The 25635-nt window shown below is 37.7% G+C and overlaps 1 protein-coding gene across 1 annotated transcript in view; it reads left to right on the plus strand.

The window, feature by feature from the left end:
• The window catches only part of LOC122820272 (cytochrome P450 26B1), a 37151-nt gene extending 14285 nt beyond the window's left edge, over window positions 1-22866 (plus strand). Inside the window, exons 2-7 of the mRNA XM_044097537.1 lie at window positions 6010-6234; window positions 12990-13108; window positions 13630-13786; window positions 14403-14558; window positions 17206-17490; window positions 19004-22866. Of these exons, the coding sequence (XP_043953472.1) occupies window positions 6010-6234; window positions 12990-13108; window positions 13630-13786; window positions 14403-14558; window positions 17206-17490; window positions 19004-19396 (1335 nt within the window). The 3' untranslated portion in view covers window positions 19397-22866. The remainder of the gene's footprint in view (window positions 1-6009; window positions 6235-12989; window positions 13109-13629; window positions 13787-14402; window positions 14559-17205; window positions 17491-19003) is intronic.
• Window positions 22867-25635: the final 2769 nt, after the last annotated feature.

A 25635-nucleotide genomic window follows, 5' to 3' on the forward strand; every position in this document is an offset into this window, starting at 1 on the left:
TTCGAATATTCAAAGAGATCAGAACCTGAGAAAAAGCATAAAACATTTTCTCCAGAAATATTTTGTGTTTTTTTTTCAGTGTATTGTTAAATCAAAGGTAAATGAAGTTGGAAAATTATTGTTGTTTACAAAGATATTTCAAGTTAGTCGTACAGTAAACTTTGGAATATCCATTAAATGTTGTATCCATAAAGCTACAATAATTAATAAATTAATTTTTTTTATGAAACATGTTCACAATGCTGATTTTAATCTGAAGTTCATTTATTTTAGCAGCATTTTTTCTAAAAGTGTGAATCTTTACGGTGAAATCCTGAATTCATCAAACTTATACGCCGCATTTTCTGTTATAAATGTTATTTAAAGTTACGTAATTTACTTTAATAGTTAAATAAATAACTTTTTGTGTTATTAAGGGTGCCATTCCCAATAATATAGTTTTATTTTTCTGAACAATATTTTGGCAATAATAGGAGGGAAGAAATGCAACAATTAAAAATGTTTGACCAAAGAATTTTAAGTGAATTATACAAAGACAATTCATCTCTACTTTTCACCATATGCACGTACACACTCCAACTTAAATAATTAAAATCATACAACGTTGTGTTGTTATCACATAGATATGTTTATTTATTTGTAATCTATTATATATTTTAAAATTGCAATAAATAACTAAAATCTCAGTTTTTGCGTTTGTCAGAAAAATGCAACCTATTCTTTTAAATTTATGTTTTAAAAAAGACAAAAACTACCATTTTTACATAAACGTAATTGAAATACAACAATGTGTTTCTATTTGTGTCTGTTGAGTTCAGAGGTTTTGATATTTGCTAGCGGTTTGGTGAGATTGCAGCTTGTTTTCGCTCTCGTAGACGATCGTAACGCATAAACTACTTTTATTATTTTATATTGTTGAAAAGGCAGAACAGCAAAGAAAAGAGAACAAAAAAGTTGGAGAATTATTTTTAAAATACGGAGCCAAAAAACCCCATAAGGTTGTATAAACCCTGTTTTGTGTCTCCACCGTCGGCGTGTACTTCTCTACGTTGCTAAGCAACACGTCGACAAAGAAAGCCAAAAAAAAAAAAAAAAAGCTTTGACACTTCTTTGCCTGCCATCATTAGGAAAAACCTCTTTATGGTTCTCAGCTCACATCAGAGTTTTCTGCCTCTGACCTCGCCGGTTAAAATCAGCCGTAATGTTGCGGTGGTAATTTTGGTTTCTTGGAGGTTTATTTTATGAAAACGGATCGAGTGTTTACAGTGGAGAGCTTCCCTCGCTTCACTGACGTTTGGAGGGAAACCGTGTCGCTGCCTTCGCAATCAGTTTAAAAAAAAAAGAAAAGAAAAGCTGGACGTTTGCGAGTTTTGTGAGTCATTATGTCATGACTTTCCATGAGTTTCTCTGTTTGTGTGAACATGTAAGAGTTGTGTTGTTTTTTTGTTTTTTTTTTACCAAATTTTGGCGAAGTGACACGTCTCACCTTCGAGTTAAATGTCATCCAGACCACACCCCTGGCACACATTATTTCACTGCAACGTTTTGGTGCTTTTTTTCCACTTTCTAGCGCAGAATGACAGATGAAAACCTTCGGTTTCAAAAGTATGTGGGTAGAGGGCGGTGGAAAGACAAACCGAGCGGAGAAACGCACATAATGCGCACAGCCACAATCGCTCCAATCTAACGGTGTATCTGAGAGTGTGAAAGGGAGCCTTGTCTGGCTGCCTGAGGAACTCCCTTTGAATTAAACCGTGTGTGTGTGTGTTTGTGTGTGTGTGTCGGCCGGTCTGCCAGGCAGACATACTAAACCACTCTACATCCATGTGGCAGCAAAATGTAGCTTGGAAAACAAGCCCACTCCAACACACACACACACACACACACACACCCCGAGGGCTCCAGAGGCCAGCCGGCAACCTGGTGTGTGTCTGCGTTCCTCAAAATGTGTGTTGTGTGTGTTTGCCACAGAAGGAGGAAGTGTACAGGAGCTGGGAAAACAGCTCAGGTCAACAGTTTGTACCCTGAAAGATGGAGGGAAATCAAACTGAAAGCATAAATCTACGACAGATGAAGGACCGTAAAATTTACAAATTTGCCGTTTGGCGTAAAAGTCAGATCCAAGACAGTTTTATAGAAAATGCCTGGCGTAAACACGCAGCATAAATAACATTTTGTCATCACCTCACAATGAGGTCTTAACATCTGAAGAAGCTTAAGTGCAATTACAACAAACACACCCGCAGACATTACGCTGGGCTGGGGGGGTAAGCTAATTAGCAGCATTTTTCTTCTATAAAAGCAGGTCTGGTGTTCAGAGGGGTTTTTTTAAGCAACATGAAACGGAGAGGCATCTGTGCTCAATTTAGCTTAACGTGGAGAAAGATGTGAGGTGCATCGCAGGAAGGTGAGAAAGAGCTGGAGGGCAGGAAGGCTGATCAGTGCTTCTGCATTTTCACTGACACAAAAAGCACAACTGAGCCACAAAGTGTTTTACTGTAAATACGGTAAAACCTCGAAAACCCAATAAGATGCATAAAACCACGTTCAAACCATAAATTTACATACTGTCATTTAATAATCTTAATTTTGACCAAAAAACAGGAATTAAAGATATCTTGAACTCTTGTGGTACATTGGGAACAAAGTTTCATAAAGTGTTCAGTATTTAACTGACAAAAATGAGGGCAGGAAACTCAAACATCAATATTATTGATTAGTTTTTTGTTTTAAATATCAGTTATGTTGCCAATTTCTGTTTTACCCACAGTTTTCACTCCATGTTTTTCATTTTTTAGCAGTTATGAAGCAAATTGGTGGAACCTGAAACTGCTGCTGCGCCAGTTACTCAACAGGTTGTTGCTAGGTAACCAAAGAATGAGTGGGTTGCTAGGTAACCAAAGACTGAGTGAGTTGCTAGGTAACCAAAGAATGAGCGGGTTGATGCCACCAATCTTGCTTAGCTAACCATGAGGAAATGTTGTGTGGTTCCGGATCGGAGTTGAGTGAATACTCCACATATTGATTAGCCCATCAGATCTATTGGTATTGATCACATGTTTATTGCAATGTATATTGTTATTGATTTATTGTCCAGCCCTTTCTTGAAAATGGGCATAAAAGCTTTGATGAAAAGGCAGCGATTGAAATACTGGAAATACTTGAAGATAAGATGGTAATAATTCTGGTCAGAGGAAGTAAATATTAGATTATTGTTAATATTGGACTGTAGTTATCAGCTCTTACATCAGCTGAGGAAAATGACGTCTCATGATATCATGTAGAAATTTTTTCAGATGAGTTAGACTAAAAAATTTAAAATAAGAGATTGGATTTTTTGTGTGTTAAAGAATATCCATACTACATGTATTTAAAGATTTATATACTACCACCAAAACATTTAATATTATAATTTCTGAGCTTTTTGTAGACGTGTTGGTGCTTTACAGGGTTATTGTAAAGCTAAACGTTTTGTAAAGCCACAACCCTTCACTTGTCGTAACACAAACTCTACGCAACAACTTCAAACGTCAAACCATAAATCTGGCGTCGTCTCCAGAAGGAGTTGCTCAATCGTCCTTGGGCGACAGCCAGTGTCATCAGTTTTATGTTCTCCCAGCTATAAAGGCCTAAAGGTGTAAATGTTTATCTGGGTGTAATCAAAGCCCATTCGTCGTTATCCCGTCATTAACCTCAGCTTCACAAAGAACAACAAACAAAAACCAAAGAGCGTTCATTTCCCAGTGGGGACAACAGCAACCGTTCATCTTTATTTGTTGATTTTACGTGTTGTTGAACTAACTCTCTAAAGTTGAAACTGTAATCCAATAAAAACTGTAAGATTTTGCTCGTGAAATATCAACGGAACATCACAAATATTTATAAATATTTGGATACCGTCCTCTTGGCTGTTTCGACATCAAAAAACATTAACATGAATAATTTAGCAGTTTAATTCAAAACATTGATGTTTGGATCTGGAGTTAATTTTGACAGATTGTGGTGCACCTCAGGGATCAGTTCTTAGTCTTTTATTAAGCTTTAAGTAACTAACACATGTACATTTTCTGATCCTCATTACCTTCACACACAACACAAACTAGCTTTTATATCAAATAAATTTCTTGAAACTTTAAGATAATACACATACTATATTCCAAGAAACCATATAAAAGTCTTAATCTGGCTCTACAACCAGTTTAAACTGTAGGTACAGTATGGAATGATTCTGATTTTTGACATGTTACATTTTTAAAACATAGAAAATCATGATCCATGTAGCTTTTACTGCAAAACTGAGCTACAATTCAGAAAGCTGAGTCATCGCTTTGAGGCGAAGCTGCACGGGCGCACACATTTAAAAACAAACTGAAAGCGCTGCTGCTGCCAGAGGTGTGTCTCAACCAGCAAATAAACTCTCAGCTAAAGTTAGACACTGATTTCTGCATTCATTTTCATGCTCCAGAGACTATAAATGTAGATTAAACACAGAGCTTCTGCTAGGTTTGAAGATAAATTAAAAATCTACAGAAAATAACATTAATTTTTAGCTAAACTTTAAGCTTTCTTGTTTGAACATGAATTGTGTGACTCTCTTATGGTTGCATTTATCTTTATCCCCTGGAGTAAAGCAGTAGGTTAAACCAGTCAGTGTTGTCACTGCAATTTGCAGAAGAGCTTGTGTGTGTTTGTTTGCTCTGCATGTTTTTCTTCTTTGTTAATTCATGAATTCAGAGTGTGTGTTCGTGGAACCGAATGTGCGCGCAGGAGGTGTGTGTGCATTTACGGTACGTGAGAATACTTGCATGTGAATGTTAGGTGCAGTGTGTGTGCGTGTGTGTGTGCGTGCGTGTGTGTGTGTGTGTGTGTCTGTGTGCGCCACGTTGAGCTGCTCTCAGGCGGATGTATGTCCTGCTCGCTCAAACAGTCCATTTACAGTTCTGGAATCGGCTCCCACTCGCTCTGTCACGACCCCAACCATTTGGAGGTCAACGATGCAGTCGGGTCAGCCCCAAAACTGACTAAGCGGGTTTGCCGTTAACCAAGACGCTCAGATGAAACGCAATGATGGTAAAAAAAAAAAAAAATAGAAAAAGGGTGCAATGGTATTTTATTTATTTTGATTAATTAATGGCACCACGTTACATTTATAAAATTAGTTTTACGTTCAAAACTTCTTAGTGGAACGTTTGTATCCACGTGTTTCCAGTACGGCAGTAAATCTGATGCGCAAGCAACATCCTCAAATAACAACAAATTCACTTTTCTTCTCCCAATCTGGGTTAATTTCTGCTTCAAAATGCGATCTGATTGGATGGTGGGGAAGCCTGTTACTGTGTTCAAGTTGTGCTAAAAGTAGTTAGCATCTCTGCAAAGCTAAACTAGCATCGCAATGCTAAACATGTAGCAGCAGCACAGACAACACTAACGCTAATGTCAGCTTCATCATTTCTATAGAACCACTTTTTAAAATGAATTACCTGAATGAACAGAGGCACTAATTCATTTTATTTGCTGTTTCTGCTGTTTTATTTATTTTTGGATAATTAAAATGTCCTCCAGTTCCAGTGTTTAATGTTTATTAAATTTAAAGTTTATTGCTCTTTGAAAATATGTTCTTGCCTTATTATTATTATGCCAATCTGCAGTATATTCCATGAAAATAGTCTAAAATCAACAATGTTATTGTTTATTGCGATAACGCCTGGGACAATTTATCGTCCAATAAAACTTTTGATGTCCAGCTGCTTTCTTGAAGTATTCTCATCTTTCCTATTTTGAAGAGTGGCTCAGAAAATTTATGGATTATTATTTAAAAGTTATTTCAGAGGTTTCTAAGCTAAAATAGTTTACTATTATGTATGATAGAAAGTGACACCAGTGATTTTGTAAAATTTTTCTTTGAATAATCTGACTGAAATTAAACGTTGGATTGTTAGTTTCTTATGTTTTCCTACTGCAACACCTTGAAATATAAACATGTTTGACTCTGTTTTCCTGCTCTCTCAGGGTTCAGGCTTCCACGCGTCGCGAAGGCAGAAATACGGCAACGTGTTCAAGACCCACCTGCTCGGCCGACCACTGATCCGAGTGACGGGGGCCGAAAACGTCCGGAAGGTTCTGATGGGCGAGCACACGCTGGTGACGGTCGACTGGCCGCAGAGCACGTCCACGCTGCTGGGACCCAACTCTCTGGCCAACAGCATCGGAGACATCCACCGCAAGAGGAGGAAGGTCAGGACACGAAAAGAAACACCGTCACGGAAATTTAACTCAACGACGTTGGTCGTAAACAGTTGCTACAAGCTCTTCGTTCACAGAAGATAATTCACGTGAATGAATGAAATATTACGAAGATCTATAGACATCTATATTTACTAGGTAAATATAGATGTCTTATAAGTTATTTTTACAAACAAGGACGGAAAATATGTCGACATTGACGCAGAATGTGGCTGTTACTCACAAAGAAAGACACATTTTCAGATCCAGATCAAATCACATTATCACAGGTTTTCTACTTTAACTGGACAATATGGCTGGAAAACGTATCACAATATGAGCGTATTATATCAGTTAATGTCGATAATTATCCACTCGTTTCTTTTTGTTTTAAATAATTTGAAATACAGCCAAACTGGCGGCGTGACCTTTTCTGTTTTAGCCATAGTTTTCACGAAAAGCCATATTTTTATTTTTAAACAGTCACGAGGCACGAAAGTTAAAGTTACTGAACAGGTAGACTGTATTCTCTTCTACCATTACTGCTGAAATATTCCGACTTTATTGTCATTTTGCTGCAGCTTCCTTGTAAAAAAAAAAAGCCAGAATGTGAGAACAGTCCTATGAAATAAAGTCGAAATAATGCAACGTTATTCTGGTTAGTATTATGACTGTATTGTCAAAATATTGCAACTTTATTCTCATATTTATTCTTGCATTATTTCTCAAATTATTGTTGAAATATAGATTTTATTTATAGTTTAATGATTTCATTATGGACTATTTTCCTTCATGCTTATTCACATAATATTAATTTGTATTTGAAATGTTGACTGTTCGTATTCTTTCTACTTTATTCTGGTAATATTGAGAATTTATTCTCAGTATTATAAATTTATTGTCTAAATATTGACTTTATTCATTTTATTTTGACTTCATTCTCATACAGGTTTATTATTTTGAAAATGATAGAAGTATAAAGTCACCTTTCTCGTTATATTGACTATTCTGGTAATACTGCAGTTTTATTTTCAGAATATTAGGAATTTATTGTTGAAATATTGAATTTATTCATATTATTTAGACTTTATTCTTGTATGACTTTATCCTTTGAATATCACAACTTTATTTGCAAAATATAGCTGATATTTTTCAGTCTTTTACTTTATTTTTATATCATTGCATTTTTAAAACTGAACGGTTCTTTCTTAGTCTGGCCCTTGTGCTCCGTCGTCAGATTCAGACGCCTCAGAAGAGTCTTGTTGTAAATCCATCCCTCTGTCTGAGCGTTATCTGAGGCGTTTTGGCCGCTGAAGCGTGAGAACGACGCCTCCATCAGGAGACCGTCTTCGATTATCTGTTTTCCGCCTCTGCTGTCTGTACGCGGATCATTACCGGTAATCGCCTTTCCTCTCCTGCTCACCTGACGCACAAACTCACAACGAAGAAGCTCGAAGGAGAGCGCTTTCCTGTAAATCAGTCTCTCATTTTCTCTCATTTTGCGGGGGAGGGAAGGAGAGACTTCGGTTTCGGTGCCTGGGGACGGTGAGGGGTCGGCTGGGTCTAATCTGAGCTCTGATCCCTTCTCCTCTCCCCGGAGACCCCGGGACTAACCTCATGTAATGACCCCTGATTAGGAAGGCTGCCTCCGACATGGCACAAAGACGGGCTTTCTGTGTGGGGGCCCGACACACACAAACACACACGCCGCAATGTGTGCGCACACACCTGAACATCGCTCGGCTCTTAACACAAAGAAACACGCAGAGAAAAAGGATGTGAGGTCAGGAAAGTTGATTTTAGAGATAAGTTCGTGTCTTGTCTTGCTAAGCAAAACGATATGACAGCCAGTTTTCCACACCTGCTTCTTCTACTATGTCTGTAACACCTGGATAACAAGACAAACAGATCCACAGATGAAGAGATAAAATGCCTTTCAGGAAATAACCTTTTGTTTACCACAAAGTTAGACTTTCTCTACGGTGACATAAAATGAACGCAAACTATGAACTTCGTGTGTCTTTGTGTTTTTAGCTCATCTGTTTGTAGGCCGGGATTTATGTTCTGTTTGGATATTTTTAAACTCACTTTCTTACCTGCAGTAGGCAGCAAAGTCTTTCTATTTTGGGGAACATGAGAGAAATTGTAATCCAGAGTGTCCACATCCTTAAAAAGTCCTTAAAATGTCTTGAATTCATTAAAAAAATTTAAGCTGGCCTTAAATAAGTAAATCACATATTTCATCTCATGTATTCTATGTAGCTTCCTTTTTTCTCATCAGACTTTACTGTTACACAAAACTTTGAGTCGGTATTTAGCTGCTAATATTCCTCGCAAGGTTAAAGCTAGCTAGCTTATTTATGTCCATCATGGGTAAAGTGCAAATTTATTACATTTTAACTTTATCGCACTTTAAACTAAGAGTACAAACATACAAAAGAAAAACGCAAATAAATAAACAATATAAGTTAGCAAGAGAGTTAGCCAATGGCTAAGATAAACATCGTCCATGTAGGCCAAATAGGAAATGCTTGTTTAACTTTGAGTCTAGTTTCTAGGTTTCAGCTAAGTAGCTGTTAGCTGTAGATTTTAGTAATTATTAACTTGAATTTCATAAACTGAAAGATAAACTTTTGGTCTGCAGAAATAAAATAAAGTATGAGTAAATAGGGCTTCGATCTGAGTAGCTAGTAGCTGCAATTTGAGTAGCTGTTAGCTTGGCTTTTGGTGTCCGTTTGCTTTTTAGCTTGACTTTGAGCAACTGTTAGCTTGCTAGCTTAACTTTATGTATCTGTCAACTGAATGCGGTTTGAGGTAGCAAATCATAAAACCAGAGAGATTTGCCAATATCCTAACATTAACTACTGATAGCAACATAAGCTAATAACAATGTATTTATCTGACTTTAATCAGTTAAACTCTAAAGGAACATGCCCATGATCATTCATGTTTTTATTTTAACTGAACACAAATAGTCAGAAGTGGTGAAAAACAGTGTGTGGCAGCCATATTGAATTTTATTTCTGACCAGGAACTCTGAAAATCAAGTTTCTGTGTACAAAGAGAATGTCTTATTTGAAAAGCTCTTAGCTCTAGTTTAAGGAATTGTTAGCTGAACTTGTAGTAGATTTCTAGATGAAAATTTCTCACTGATTCATTACTGTATATTTCAGATAACACACTGACTACTCAGAACTACTCCCCCTATTCCCAACAACAGCATTATTTAAAAATCAATGTCCCATCATTGACCAATCAGAAAAAAGGAGTGTGTGAGTGCAGTGGGGTGGTTTCCATGTGTGTGTGTCAGTGTGTGTTGGCAGGGTTAGGTTCAGTTTTCTGGATAATGAAACCAAATCAGCAGACTGGAACCGGACAACAGCGACGCAGAGAAAGAGTGAGCAACTGGCTTGGTGCTTGACCTACTGGACCAAAGCGTGTACGTCTGCCCTCCCTGTGGTTTTCACACGGAAAAACAATCTTCACACAGAACATTGGCCTTTAGTGGATCACCAGAGCCAGCCAGTTTCTATATAACCCAGTATCCAGCTGGGAAACCATTTTAACACATAAACTGGACCTTGATCCAAACCATTTCATTGTAACTTTGGCTGGACGTTCAGACCAGGGCCGGTCCAAAGTAACATGAGGCCTCAAGTAGAACATGATTTTTCTCAAGAGGTACCAGTTCTGTAACTTTTTTCTTTAAAGCACACACTCACCAAACAACAACGCTAAGAAAATAAAAAAATAAACTTGTGACAATAAAGTCCTAATAGTACAAGACTAAAGTTGTATGTGAATAAAGTCATAGTTTTTATTCTCGTGCTAATTTATTCTCTAAATATTATTATTCTTATGTTGAGACTTTATTTTTGCATTATTACAACTTTATTCTCATAGATTATGAATTTATTCTTGTAATATTATGAATTTATTCTTGTAATTAAATTTTTTCCTAATATTTTGTCGTACCAAACCGATTTAACCACGTTGGGAGCCGGTGCCTGAAGTTGTCAGGAACTTGCCCTCCTCTGATCCGGACTGAACGTGGAAAGACGTGGAGTAAAAGAGGAACGAGAACGAAGGAGTATTTTTGAAAAAGAGGATGGATGGAAGGGGCAGGCGGTGACGGGAAGAGGAGGGAGCAGCGAGGGCAGAGAAAAGAATAAAGGAGTCTTTACATGTCTGTGGAACCAGCAGCTCGCAGCACTTTCACATAATTTAAGACATATGGACGTTATTAGGACAACTCTGTGTGTGAGTGTGCGTTTTTGTCTTTGTGCTGCAGGCTACAGAGGACAGTCACGTTTTTGTGGTGCAGGAGAATGACTGTTGTACAGAACAATCCGCCTTTAGCTTCCACACACACACACACACACGCACACACACACAGACACCCTCGTCCCGACTGGAACCAGAATGACGCTGCACAAAAACAGAGTTTGATTGGCAGCCAGGATCCACAGAGAGATGCTGTGTGTGTGTGGGTGTGTGTGTGTGTGTGTGTTTGGATGACCTGTAGTTACCTTTCAGGGAGCAACACACTGACGGAGTGACTCGTTGGTCCTACGGTAGCTCAGTCCTGCTGCTCCGGGTCTATTTATGTCAGAGTGTGTGTGAACAGCCAAAGGGTTCAGTCAGATGGAGCAATTATAAACAATTCAGTGCAGACGGGTTAAATGGGTCAATTCACAGCCTTACATAACCGGGACGTGCGATATGAAAAGGTTCTTGAGGGTTTTTGCTGGTGTTTAGAAGATTTTCTTTGGACTTTGGTAAATTTTTTTTTACCAAAGTGTTTAATCCAGTTCGTTTGCGGAGGTGTGAACGGACTGTTGTGAACCAAAAAGCGAACTCTAAAAGCTACGTCTTGGTTCTGAACTCTGCTGCGTTTTGAATGCGTATGTGGACTGGAGATCGCTCCAACAGCAGGAAATGAGCAGGGAACTCTGGGTAAATACAACAAAAACAAACGTGTGAGTTTCACGCTAGCGGGAGAAATGGCTCATGGTCTTTTACCGAAGACAAAAGAAAAATCCGTTAAAATCTGATGCTGATCCATTTTTGTTTGTGTTTCATGAAGAAGGAAGTTGAGCTTCAGAGGTTTTGTGTTGTTTCCTTCAGTGGGTCTTGGTGTAGCGCCACCACAGGCAAGGAGGGAAACAGGTTTTTCCAAGGGTTTGATTCATTTGATGAGGTGAACTACACGAGCTGAAAATGAAACAAATATTTCAGTTTTGGTCCCCAATCAAACCGAGTCCAGGGGTTCATCACTTTCAGAGCCAACAGCAGCGATGGACGACAAAGTTGCTTCTCTTGACTCACTTCAGGTTAATTTTTGTAAAAAAATTATTTGATTAAATGCTGGAAAAGAGTCTTATGTTCAAATTGTGCTAAAAGGAGCTGGCTGAAGCTAAACCAGCGTTTTAATGCTAAACATGTTGCAGCAGCGTAGACGTCTCCAACACTAACGTCAGCGTCTGTATTTCTAAAGCGTCTGTTTTGCCATTACCATTATATTACATAAAAATGGTCTTAAAACAACAATATTACCGTTTAAAGCCATAACTTCTGGAGTTAGCAAACTCTGATGTTTTGACAGGCCAAAGTCTTTGTGATGATGTGGCTTCTTTACCAGATCTTAGGATTGGACAATATGGCTGAAAGACTTATCATGATGTAAAGGTTTCATATCATTTACAGAGATAATTACTGATTTGTTTTTTTGTTTTTTTTGTTTTAATTATATGATATATTGCCAAAATGGTGGCCTGACCTTTTCTCTTTTATCCATAGATTTCTCTCCACACCCTTGTTTTTTTATTTTTTAGCAGTTATGAAACGAAACCTTAAACTGCTGCTGTGCCAGTTACTCTGCAAGTTGTTGCTAGGTAACCAAAGAGTGACTGAGTTGCTAGGTAACCAAAGAGTGACTGAGTTACATGACAATCATAATATATTTCCATTGGAAAATAATAAAACTGCTAACCACAGAGGTATGGAGACGATCACTACTTATGATGTAATCCCCAACAAATAAAGAAAATCTTTAATTCACGAGGAAAAGAAACCCGTGTGTGACTTTTGAGTGAACCTGATGACGGGCCACCAGTCATTACACAGAAGCTTGTTCAGATGTTCCAGCCTCGTTTCATCGAGCAGAAAATGCAAACCATGTGCGTTTTACTCAAGGATGTGCCGCGTCGCGATTCCCCATTCACTCCAACCTTGTCGTGGAAAAGGATTTCCCAACAAGCAGATCCTTTATGTTCTGTCCTCCAACAGCTCTGACTGTCAGATGCATGAAAATATTATTTATTTAGATAAAGATATGTTTTAGAGACGGTTTAAAAACAGTTATAAAGGCCTCTTTCTTATTCTTCTACTTCTAAATCACAGCCAGGACAGTTTTAAGGGGCAGTTTTGGAGGTCAGATCTGATGGAATGTTATTTGTTCAAACAGCGCTGACGACTGGTGATTGATTCGTCCAGAAAAACGCTTGAAGCGGGCTTCACGTGGGCCCCCCTCCTCGCTTTTTCCTCTTCAGCCTGTCAGTAAACGCTTTGCTGACTGCAGAGGAAAAACCTCTAAAAGTTTCTCTAAAGAAAAGTAGAAACTCTCTCTCCCTTGAGCCGCAGCTGAACTTTCTACTAAATTTCACAGTAATTGTGCGTGTTATTCTCTGACTGGCGACTTGAGGCAGCTGCTTTGTGTAATTTTAAGTCCAATTTAATTGAAGTGGTCTTTGATTTTGTGTCTGCAGGTGTTCGCCAAAGTGTTCAGCCATGAAGCGTTGGAGTCCTACCTCCCAAAAATCCAGCAGGTCATCCAAGAGAGCCTCCGAGTGTGGAGCTCCAACCCCGAGCCCATCAACGTCTACAGGTCAGTCCAGGACGGTTACACTCAGTTCATTCACACCCGTTCTGTTTAGTTCCAGTTCCAACTAGTTTGTTTAGAAAGTTTGGTTTGTTTGGGGCGGTGTGAACGCGTAATCAAACTCTGATGCAAACCAAAAAAGCAAAGTCTGGTCCGCTTACAGACCTCTGTCTCTGTTCGGTTGAAATGAACTCTGGTGTGGTTTGAATGCGTATGTGAACGCAAAGCGCTCTAAAAACAGGAAGTAGATTATAGAGGAGGGCATCCTGGGTAAATACAAACCAAAAGAAATGCTAAAGAAATGGTTTGCTGTCTTTTACCAAAGAGAAAAGAGAAATCCTACAACTTCTAATATCTGACGCCTCTTTATTTTTGTTTACATTTTGTAAAAAAGAAAGTTGCGCTAATGAAGAGAGAATTATATGTGGAAAAATGTTCTATTTTTCTCCTTTAGTTTTTCTGATTTGTAGCTGAAGATGTCTCAGGCTGTGTTTCACGTGTTTGGACGTATCCGTGTCGTTCCTCAGGGAGAGCCAGAGGCTGTCGTTCACCATGGCGGTCAGGGTGCTGCTGGGGTTCAGGGTGTCGGAGGAGGAAATGAGGCACCAGTTCTCCACCTTTCAGGACTTCGTCAACAACCTCTTCAGCCTCCCAATCGACCTGCCGTTCAGCGGCTACAGGAAGGTAAGGCGGTTTCTACAGATTTCAACAATAACTGGAACTTATCGTGATAAATCAAAAATCAGGATATCACGATAAACAGTATGATAATTAGCCATACCTGCTTCATCTGTGTTTCCATTGACCATAAAATTGGACAAATTGAAATTCCAAAAATAAATTCACTTAATGGAAACATGGCAATTTTGAAAAAACTCACTCAACTGTCTGGTTTTTTCAGCCATTTCACAATAGATGTATTGTGTTAAACACTTGTTGACATTGTGTTGGTGAAAATGGCAGGAAGTGGTAGGAGGATGGTGATTTGTTTTTGTTCCATCACATAGTTCAATCCATCGCTCTTCTGTAAAATCGGCAACAATTTCCTGAAAATGTTGCCTACATTGCCACTAACTACAGCTAGCACATTACTAAATTATAAATAAATCTCATGTAACTGTTTACAGTCGTCTCTGCCAGGAGTCTTAATACCTTATCGTGTGATTTTATTTTCATTTCTTTTCCAGTGGAAACACAGCAGGTTTAGTTTGTTGACATTAGCAGAACATAGACAAAGATTTACCTACATTTGTAACGGAAACAGCTTCTGAAGAATGTATTTCATGTGTTTCTTCTGCAGGGAATCCGAGCGCGAGACACGCTTCAGAAAAGCATAGAGAAAGCCATCAGAGAAAAGCCTCTGTGTTCCCAGGGGAAGGATTACAGCGACGCGCTGGATGTCCTGATGGAGAGCGCCAAGGAGAACGGCACCGAGCTCAGCATGCAGGAGCTCAAGGTACGAAACGCCCTGCACTCAGCCCAGAATCCAGGGAAACAATCGTCCTGCTAGCAGAATTTGGCTAACACATTTAAACCACGTATTGAAGAAAATACATATATATATTATTTTAACAATATGGAACAATAATAAGGCATTTCTTAGTTGTGTAATTTCAAAAAGGAAGCACATTTTGCACATATTTCTCCGTTCGTTTATGAGTATGACAATTTTTTTGCCAAGTTTTTATGATAAAACTTTGTTTTTTAGTTACATGAATAAAATAATATGAGAATAAAGTCATAACATTAGCAGAAAAAAAGTCAAAATTACTGGAAGAAAAGTTGTTTTATTGAGAGCAAAGCTTCAATATTTGTAACGTTCTGATGTGACCAGCATATCTAGTCTTTACTCTTATTTCTCTTATTGTTACGTCTATTCTGGTATTTTTACAACTTATCTGTCATATTACAACTATTTCTGTAATACTACAGTTTTATCCAGATAATATATTATTTCTGTATTATTTTGACTTTGTTGCCATACACCTTTACTCTGGTATTATCACAACATTTTCCAGATATCATGACTATTTCCACAATGATACGACTTTATTCTGGTAATATAACGACTTTATTCTTTTATTATTGCGACTGTTCTCGTAATATTACAACTACTCTGATAAAATACCTTTTTCTGTTATTCTGACTTTTTTCTGACAACTTTTTTCTGGTATTATTATGACTTCTTATTACTTTATTCTGATATTACAACTATTTTGGTAATATTACGATTTTATCCTGGTATTATTGTCAGTGTTTCTCATATTATTATGACTGTTCTCATAATATTGCTACTACTCTGGTAATAAAATTATTTCTTTCTTAGTCTTTTTTTTCTGGTAATATAATGAGTATTCTCATAATTAAAAAAAAATCTTTATATCTTAGCCTGGCCCTAATATTCCTAAAATACAGCATCTTGCTACACCTAGAAATTACAGTATAATTAACAGATTTTTGCCTCTTTGGTTATCAGTTTCACTTTCATTCCTTATTTTGAAAATGTATCCTGCTCTAAGCATCACGTTGTAATTCAAGTCATCACCCACTCAGATGTTTGACTCCCCCCTCAAATAGCGCTAAAGCCAGACACACAGGAAGTCACTAAAACCGTAGAAAGGAATGAATAAAAGTAGGAATTGAAAGAATGAGCTGCAGTAACTCTTGAAATACGGAGCTGATGTCAACAGGCGGTACAGAAACATGGTGAAGGATCGGCACAGCCTCTGTTTACCTACTTGAGGAATTCTGTGGAGGCTTTTTCCTCTCTCTGCTTCACTGTTTGTGGTTTCTGGGTGAAGTCCAGAACCAAAAATAAGTCAACACTGCCCCCGCTAGGGGTCTGAATGAGGCCTCCTGTACGTACACACTGTGAGCTGGGGAGGCCCCGACGCTCCCCTTCGCTGCTGTGACGCATTGAAAACACACGTGCTGCGCGAAGCGCAGACACAGGTGATGGCAGAGGAGAGCGGTTTGCACTCTGAGGCACACGGCCCGGTCTCTGTTATTTATTCCAGAACCAGCATGGCACAATCTGTGTTATTGGAAAACATCTTCTTACTTTCTTCCAAATTGCCACTTTTCAGGAATCACAAACATTTCCATTAACTGGTCAGGGGTTTTTCTGGAGAGGGGGACAAGTTTGCCAACAATGGGAAAGTGAAGGTGTGCAACAGAGGATTTGTCGCCAAAGCAAGTTTCCTTACTTGGTTTGGATTTTTACCAACTGCATCTTCAAAATAATAAATCAAAGCAAAACTAAGAATCCAAGGAGAGAAAACTTCTTTTCTTCAATCATAAATTGTCCAGCAAAGCTTAAAGGTTTTGTTGCTAGAGCAAAGTAGTCAGTGTCCAACATGTGGAGCCTTATGGAAGTGTAAGGGAGCATTCACACCAGCCATGTTTAGTCTGCTTTAATCTAGGTTTTGTCGAGAAAGTCAGGTTGATTTAAATACCTAATCAAACTTTGGTTCACCTACAAACCAAAGTCTATGTTCAGTTGAAGTGAATTCTGGTGCAGTTCGAATTCATATGTGAACATCAAGCGAACCGGAGAGCGTTCCAGAAGCAGGAGTCCAACAATAGCACTGGGCATTCAGGGTAAATAAATCGAAACACATGTTAGTGGGAGAAATAGTTCATAGAATAATAGTTGTTGTGTTTTTTATACCAAAGACAAAATGAAAATCCTACAACCGCTAACATGACGCCTCTCCACTTTTGTTTACATTTCCTGAAGAAGGAAGTTGCGTTCAGTGTCTTAATGCTAACCCTTCACAGGTTTTTGTGTCGTTTCTGTCAGTAGTTTTTAGTGCAGCGCCACCACAGGCGAGGAGGGGAACTTGTTTTTTAAAGGATTTGGTTCATTTGACTCAGTGCAGTGTGAAAGAAAACCGCAGCAGCTGAAAATGTAACAATTTTGGTCCAAACCGAGTCTTGTGGACAATCAGGTGTGAAAACGCTTTAAGAGTTCACCAGAGGTTTTTTACATTCAATATTTAAACTCTTTAATAATACTGTTTTAAACAATCACAGTTCTCTTATCATTAAGATGACTGCAAGCTAAAATAAAAGCTGCATCAATTTTTCTCATGCTTCCATAGGAATCAACCATCGAGCTGATCTTCGCTGCCTTCGCCACCACCGCCAGCGCCAGCACCTCCCTGATCATGGCGCTCCTCCGCCACCCTCAGGTTCTGGAGCGCCTCAGGGAGGAGCTGAGAGGCCGAGGCCTCCTCCACAACGGCTGCCTCTGTCCCGAACAAGAGCTGAGGCTGGACACCATCATCAGCCTCAAGTACCTGGACTGTGTCATCAAGGAGGTGCTGAGGCTGTACACGCCGGTGTCCGGAGCCTACCGAACAGCAATGCAGACCTTCGAACTAGATGTAAGTCTTTATGTGCAATTTTGTTAATTTTATTACTAGTGGAGTACCTCAAGGCTCTGCGTAAAAAAAATAAAAAAATAAATTATATTAAATGTTTTTCTGGTGACTTTTAGATATTTCTTTTCCAGCTCACCAAGATAACCCAGCTGTAGATCAGTGTCTTACTGTAACAATAAACAAGAAGATAATTGTATTTTGGGTTCATCCTGCTCCTATCAGGCTTTGTTACGGTACAGTCGACCGGAAATTACTAAACAATTAACAAAAATGACTAATCTGGCTGTATGTAGCTAGTGCTGCAGCACCCAGGATACGTCATCTACACAGGAGGCATTGGTGCATAAACAATATGGTGAAATCTTATCAGAATCTATAAATTAAACAGCCTACAGTCATTTTACTGTCTTGTTTCTACATCTTAAAAAAAGTATTTCTCAAATTAAGTCTAATTTCGTGCATGGGCACAAAGCTGGAGGGGTAAAAGACAATTATTTTAGAACAACTCCATTATCAAAATGAAACCTGGAGATGGAGGTATCATTGATTTAGTGCTGTGCGCCACACCCATTGAAAAATAAAGCAGAAAAACCATTGAAAACACCTCAAAACTGCTCATATTCTGTTTTTCTGGGTAAATACAAACCAAAACAAATGCTTAAGAAATGGTTTGTTGACTTTTACCAAAGAAAAAAGAGAAATCCTACAACTGCTAGCATCTGACGCCTCTCGATTTCTGTTTACATTTTACAAAAAAGAAAGTTGCGCTGTGTCGCCTACTCTATGCACAGACTCGTTGCCATAGCAACTGACTGACAACAGCTCCACTGGTGTTTGAGGAGTCAACACCAAGAAACATGCAGACATAAAGAACAGAACATTCAGTCCGTCTCAGTTGCATGTTTTCAGGCTTGATGTTTGTTTAATAAGTGATCATCTGAACACGCCGGCAGATAATTGGCTAATTTAAACATCTCCTACTGAGTTGACATGTGGGTTGTCTTTTTTATTTTTTACTGGACCAAAACACATCAAATTCCACAGCACATCTACTTGTTAAGTTGTCAAAGTCAACCTAGCACAACTTACCAAGTTCCCTCTTCCTTGCTATTGCTTTTAAATTTCTATTAAATTGTTGTTGGATATTTCTATTAAAGCTTTTTCCTGACCTTGTCATCTAGTTGTCTTAGTGTTGTCGATTAGTAGAAAAGCAATGCATCCATTTTTCTTTTATATATCATGGTGTACATTTAATATTTAGCGAGTTTTTGGTTGATAACTACCAGTGGTAGTCATTGTTGGCGAGAAGGATTTTTTCCCTTCAACAGGAAGCTTGAGGACAGGATCTGACGACACGTTGCAACAAGTTTATAGTCACAACTAATCATAAAAACTTTTCATAGTTAGCTTACAAATTATTCCCAAAAATTGTAGAAGAGTCTGCTTAAATTTTTAGGACCAATTGCATCAGATAAATCTTACAAATTGTCTTATTCTGTGGTATTTTTCTCTACAGGGAGTTCAGATTCCCAAAGGCTGGAGCGTGATGTACAGCATTCGGGACACTCACGACACAGCTGCCGTCTTCAAAGACGTAGAAGCCTTCGACCCCGACCGCTTCAGTCAGGAGCGGAGCGAAGACAAGGAGGGCCGCTTCCACTACCTGCCGTTTGGCGGCGGCGTTCGCTCCTGTCTGGGAAAGCAACTCGCCACGCTTTTCCTCCGCATCCTCGCCATCGAGCTGGCCAGCACCAGCCGCTTTGAACTGGCCACTCGGCAGTTCCCGCGCGTCGTCACGGTCCCCGTGGTTCACCCCGTCGACGGGCTAAAGGTCAAGTTCTTTGGCCTGGACTCCAATCAGAACGAGATCTTGGCGAAGTCAGACGAGCTGCTGGGAGCGACGGTTTAGTAAGGGCGGCTGCTCATGAGGGTTGGGTGGAGAAGTTCAGAGATTTAAGTCTTTAGGGAGAAGATTGATGGAAGGAAACAATAATTTCAGAAAGATTTTCCCTTCTTCACCTTTGCTCTGCCAGATTGGAGCGTTCTTTCAGACTCTTCTAACAAATGGTTATCAGGACTCTTCTTTAAGAAAGGAGGAAACTGCCAAAAACTTTTTAAATATGCTCTATTCTGTGTATTTTCTGAAGAAGTATACTTAGAAAATATGTACAAAAAGCTATCTAATATAATTTGAATGGGAGTGGTGCACAACAGACTTTTGGTGAAATGAAGAGTTGAGATGAGAACAGTAACGGTGTTTTAGAGAGAGGCGAGAGATTAAACAGGGTATAGAGAGAAGGAATATAATTTTCAACCATTTTGCTTGTGCTTAAATTCAATAAATCATTCCAGTTGACTTGCAGGGTAAAAGAGATGGATTATATGGAAACAGAGTTTTTCTTATTGGCAAATATTTAACCTTGCACCCATGTGCTAAAATGTGTAATATCTTATCTGATACAGGGATCAATATTTAAATAAAATCTTTTTTAAAAATCAAGGACAAAATTGCTTTTATTGAATGGATATGTTAAGCATACAATACATTTTAAAATAGAAACAAATTAGTTTATTTAGAATTACCTAAAAAAAAAAAATCAAGTAACTCGTTCTTTAAAAGCAAACAGGAAAGTGACTAAAGAATAAAAACATCCTAATAACAGCTTGATTTGAAAAACTTTTACAAACTGGTTTGTTTAATTTAAATCCTGTTTGGTTTGCCATTTTTTTGATCATCAAATCTATTGTTAGGTTTATGAAAAGCCTTCTTCATTAACCTTAATAACAAAGTCTTCTTCATTGGAAACACAATTGCTAAGCTTTAGGAACCTGGTCAGGGTTAATGAACCGAGCCTACTTAGTTTGGCTTTAGAACTAATTCTGCTTGGTTAGGAAACCCAGTTTTTCATACTTGATTAGGTTTAGGAACCAGATCTACATGATAAGATTCGGGAAACAAACCAACTTCTTTATGTTGAAACAGAAACCTGGTTAAGGACCAATCCTACACTGACTTGATTAGGTTTGGAAACCATTCCCACTTGGTCAGGTTTAAGAACCAACCTACTTGATTGAGTTTAGGAACCAATTCTACTTGATCAGATTTTGGAAAGAAATCCTTTTTTGTTGTCAATCCTAGTTGGTTGTTTAAAGAAACCAATCCTACTTTATTGGATTTAGGAACCAAACCTTCTTGGTCATATTTAGGAAGCAATCCTACTTGGTTGGATTGGTTTATGTACCAGTCCTACTTGGTTCCCAATTCTATTTGGTTGTGTTTAGAGAGTAGTCCTACTTCATTGGGTTTAGGAACCAATCCCACTTGGTCGCTAAAGCTAACCAAACGTACTTGGTTATCTTTAGCTGAACAAACGAGGATTAGCTTTAGGAGTTAAGCTTAAATATTGGCCAAACTTACTTTATTTACATATCCAATTTACTCAGTTAGTTTCCAAACCTCTTTGGTCAAAAAAAGGTTTGAACCAAATTTACTTGTTTATGCTTAGAAATTATTCCCAAAAAGCTTCTGCTTACCATCAATGACACAACTAACACTGCAAAATCTACGGCTGTTACGGTATTAAAAACCAGTAAAAAAAAGAAAACTTTTTCTGAAAAACAAAACACAAGTTGAATATTCCCAAACAGTAAAAAATACAGACTTGAACGCTTCCTAAATTTTGCTTAACCTAGTGATGCTGACGTTAAACTCAGGTGCAAAGAAGACAATGTAAAACTTAGATTATCTGCTTGTTGATATTTTTCTGACTGCATAATAAAATCTCTTACTAATAGCTTTAATATTTTAGGTGAAACAACTACCTGTCAAATTAAGATTTTATTTTTTAGCTAATGTATTCCTCTATCTTATCTTTTACAGTTCAGAAGGCACAATTTTCAGTTTTTCTAGTTATTAAATTAACAAAGCTACCAACTTACATTAAGAGACTAAAACGTCATGGAAATGAACGTGTTTGATAGTTTGCTTGTTCTCATAAAGCAGTGCACCTTCTTAGGCTGGAACCGGGTTAAAAGATCAGTGGATATGGTGAAAGTATATAGGAAGAAACCTACATACATGCTGCTTAAGTGCTGCCTTATCTTTGTCTTTTTTTTTGTGCACTTCTTTTATTGTTCCACCATCATGGAGGTCAACGGCGTTTACTCTCTCATTGCTCCTCCATTCAACAATAAAACTGCAAAGCAAATTCAGTCCCAGAAGGCTTGAGGTGATTGCACAATCAGAACTTTGGGAATCTGCGTGTTCGGTTACCCCATAGGTCTTGGGGGGGCGGAGCTTCTGCAGCGGCGATCCGGAACTTGCTACAATTCTGAATTTTCGACATCCTAAAGCGTCTGATAAATAGACCAATGGGGTATCGGACAGGGGGCGGGGCTTCCTCCATGGAGTTCTGGAACTTGCTAGCGGAACTTTCAGACATTCCAGAGAGTTCTAAAGAGAAAAGGACCAATGAGATGTCAGGCAGGGGGCGGGGCTTACCCCTACAAGGCTTTCACCTGTTGGACGGTCTTGATGGACTCTGCCTGTGCCACGCCCTTTTCATTTCTCCCAACCACACCACTGAGTTTTTTTTTGTTTTGTTTTGTTTTCACAACAGAGAAATATAAAAACTGAAATGGTTTGTTTTGCTGCTTTTTCTTGTATACGTTTTCAAGTTGAAAGTTATAGATTGCAATAGTTTGTACTGAGTGAGATTTGTGTTCTGTCAATTCTTTTTAAAAAACACATTTTTTAAAGCATAAGGAGAATTAATTGGGTTATTAATAGGTGTGTATTAATTTGTACATTATTCCTTATCACACTATGGGGAAACAGCTATTTACATCAACTAATAACCTATTATTAATGTTATTGTATGAATAAAATTGTTGCTATAAGATATTTGAAATGCTATTTTTTATTCTATTGCAGATTTAGTTTTTAGCCTACATGAGAATGTCTTTGGTAAATGTTGGATGTATTTAGAATGTTATGAATTTCAGTTTATATTGTAAACAGTGTTTAAAATGTTGATATTGTTGATTTGATTACTGTAATAATTATTATTTTTGTTATCCAGACTTATTATCACTGCATTTTATTTTACATTAATTATGGAAACAGAAAGCACTTGCCAGATATGTTTATTTTTTAAGTGCCATGCGACTACAGTTCAATCTTCCTTTCAACCTGTTGGTTTCTGAGTCTGTCTTATGTCCTTCTGTACATAATTTGCAATTATTTTTACAGGAAGAAATGTTCATTTAGTTTAATTATGAATGTCTCGTAATAGTTTTTCCATTTTCTTTTTTTGTTACCAAGACTGCTATGTGTACTCCTGTAATAAACCACAAAGAAAAAATATCTGACCGGTGAAATGTTTCTGATTTTGGTTTTTATTTGTGTATTCACCGATTAGTGCAACAAAAAAAATATTGCAGATTAGCAAGTATTGATCTACAAGTTACTCAATTAGTTAAGCAAAGACAACAACAAACAAAAAGGCAACAACAAAGGCGTGTAAAATAAAACAAAAATATACAAATTAAAATATATACATAAATAGTGTCACAACAAAATCTTATGTTTCACCTCAGAATGTTTTTTCCCCACCTTTTTTTTCTAATATTCCCTGTTTTAGTAAATCTAAAGAAATTTTGGACAAAGTTGGAGAAAAACCAAGTAAGACCAAAGGATAAATAAGTACATAAATTAAATAATAATATGTTTGTGACCAGGAAATGCTTCATGCTTGTAACTAGCTAAACATTTAAAGTTGTTAAATATTACCTAGTCCACAAATATAATTTTAGGAGGTATCTCAGAAACACCTCTTAAAATATTAGAAAACAAAACAACAGGCGGTGTGATTCAAACGTTACACTGTCTGTGGGTCGGTTTGCACTTCGCCACAATTCCTGATCAACCTGAATTACGAGACGTGGCTCAGAGACGCATGTCTGTGAAACATTAAAAAACAATGAAGTCAATGATAAAAGGAATTAGTTTTGTCACATAAAAGACTGTCTTTATTAACTTACAAAACTAATATTTCTCCCCACAATAAGTTTCAGAATAAAATCTTGTTTGTCTCGTGTGTAATTATAATCACTATTGTCTGGACACCATTAATTTTAATTTATTAATTACATTATATTGACACGTTAATTTTAATAGTTAATTGCTTTTTAAAAAAATTATTTTACATACAAACGAAACAGGCTGGATTGAATAGTCAGCAATAAGGAGCCGTCCAAGAAATTACTGAAAAGTAAAAATGTATTTGGTAAAAAATCTACTCAAAAAACCAATCAAATAATCAATCATTTAATATTAAAAAGTTACACAAACAAATGGACCAAAATATAAAGCATTTTGGAAATTTTGTTATATTAATGATTAACATGACAAACATTTATATAAGAAACAAAAAATATGAAAATCAGAAAAAAGCATTTTTCCAAATCAGTTTCCTTTAATAAAAAAACTTCAGAAACTGTAACAAAAACTGCCGGTGTGTCTGTGTCTGGTGAATTTTTGGTTAAAACATGTTTGTTTTTCATTCAGTGGGTAGAAAATCCAGAAATTTTACTCAAGTAAGGGTAGAAATACTCTATAATAAAATTACTCAAATAAAAGGAAAAACTACCACATAGTAAAAATACTCCTAAAAGTTAATTTCTTCAAAAAAGTTACTCAAGTAAATGTAACAGAATAAATGTATCTGGTTTCTGCCAAACTCTGGATGTAGTCCCAACACTTTGACATGTGGAGCGACACAACAGAGAGACAGAGATTATGATCAGGAAGCTGATTGGAAGCAGACGTCTGGACCCGGTCCAGACCGACACGCCTGCAGGAACACGTTCGCCTGTTTGTTTGTAGGTTTCCAGCCAGGAGGTTCTGTTTGCCACACCGAGCGCTCCGGCACCAACCACTTCAAGGGAACCGGCAGTCTGCGGTTATTAGGCGGTTTCCATGAAAGGAGGAATGTTCTGCCGTTAACCATCCTTTAACCTTTGTTTACATTTTACCCAACCATACATTCTGACTCTGTGTATTCATATATACTCTGTTAGAGATATTTTTGCCGTCCAAATCTGTGTTTATACCGATGGGTATAAATCTGTTCGACAATCACAGTAAATATCAGCAGAGGATTCAAATTAAAATGTATTGACCTCACTGTTTGGTAAAAGACCAGAAATACCAATTAAATTAAATTATATTCAACATTTTATTTAGGAAATACTTCTGTAATTGTCTTGTTTTTTTTCTTCATCTTTTAAAGTTTTTGTTCTATAAATCTGCATTATGTAACTTTTAGAAAAATATGAGAAAACCGAAGACCGAAGCATCGCTCCCGTCTAAAAACAACCAATCAGAGCCAGGAGGCGGGTCTAAGCGTTGTCAGTCATCCTCATGAACGTGCTGCTAAATGTGCTAATGGCAGAGAAACAACTCACTGTTCCAGGAAAACCATTTATCTGCAGTCATCGATTGTTAGACTAACTAGCATTAGCATTCGCAGCATGCTATGTTGCGGTGTGGTGCAGCAAGGGGCAAGGAATGAACACAAGAGTGATTGACAGCACTAAGACCCTCCTCCTTGCTCTGATTGGATGTTTCTAGTTAGCAATAGGAAAAAGCAGATGAGCTTGATTTATTTTCTCTTAAACAATTGTAACAGATATGTAAAACAATCTTTTTAAATATAAAATATATAAAAAGATCCTTGTGTCACTTTATTAATGAATGTAAATGCAGCCATTTTTACCAGACCTTAAAAGCAAATGTGATGGCAGTACACAAGAATTTAAATTTAAAAAACACAAGTCATAATTTTAACTAGTAAAAATAACATCCAGAATAAAACATATTAGTGGTTTAATAAAAACATTCCAGGATTTATTACAGCTCTCTTCTCATCTTGCCGATTTGTTTGCTTAAAAGTTGTTTTTTGGAGTTATTGGTGCATATAAAGCAACCCGAATGACTGATGGATATTAAAATGGCAGATTGCTCCGTGACCTAACCTCGTTTTGACCCTGCAGACAGTTAGTAGCTTTAGGTACGCGTCGCTCATCGCCTTCGAAGATGTGGAATCGTTGAAATGTAAAGTTTCACCTGTGAACAAAACGCCTCGG

Source organism: Gambusia affinis, linkage group LG18 (genome assembly GCF_019740435.1).
Source record: "Gambusia affinis linkage group LG18, SWU_Gaff_1.0, whole genome shotgun sequence".
NCBI lineage: Eukaryota > Metazoa > Chordata > Actinopteri > Cyprinodontiformes > Poeciliidae > Gambusia > Gambusia affinis.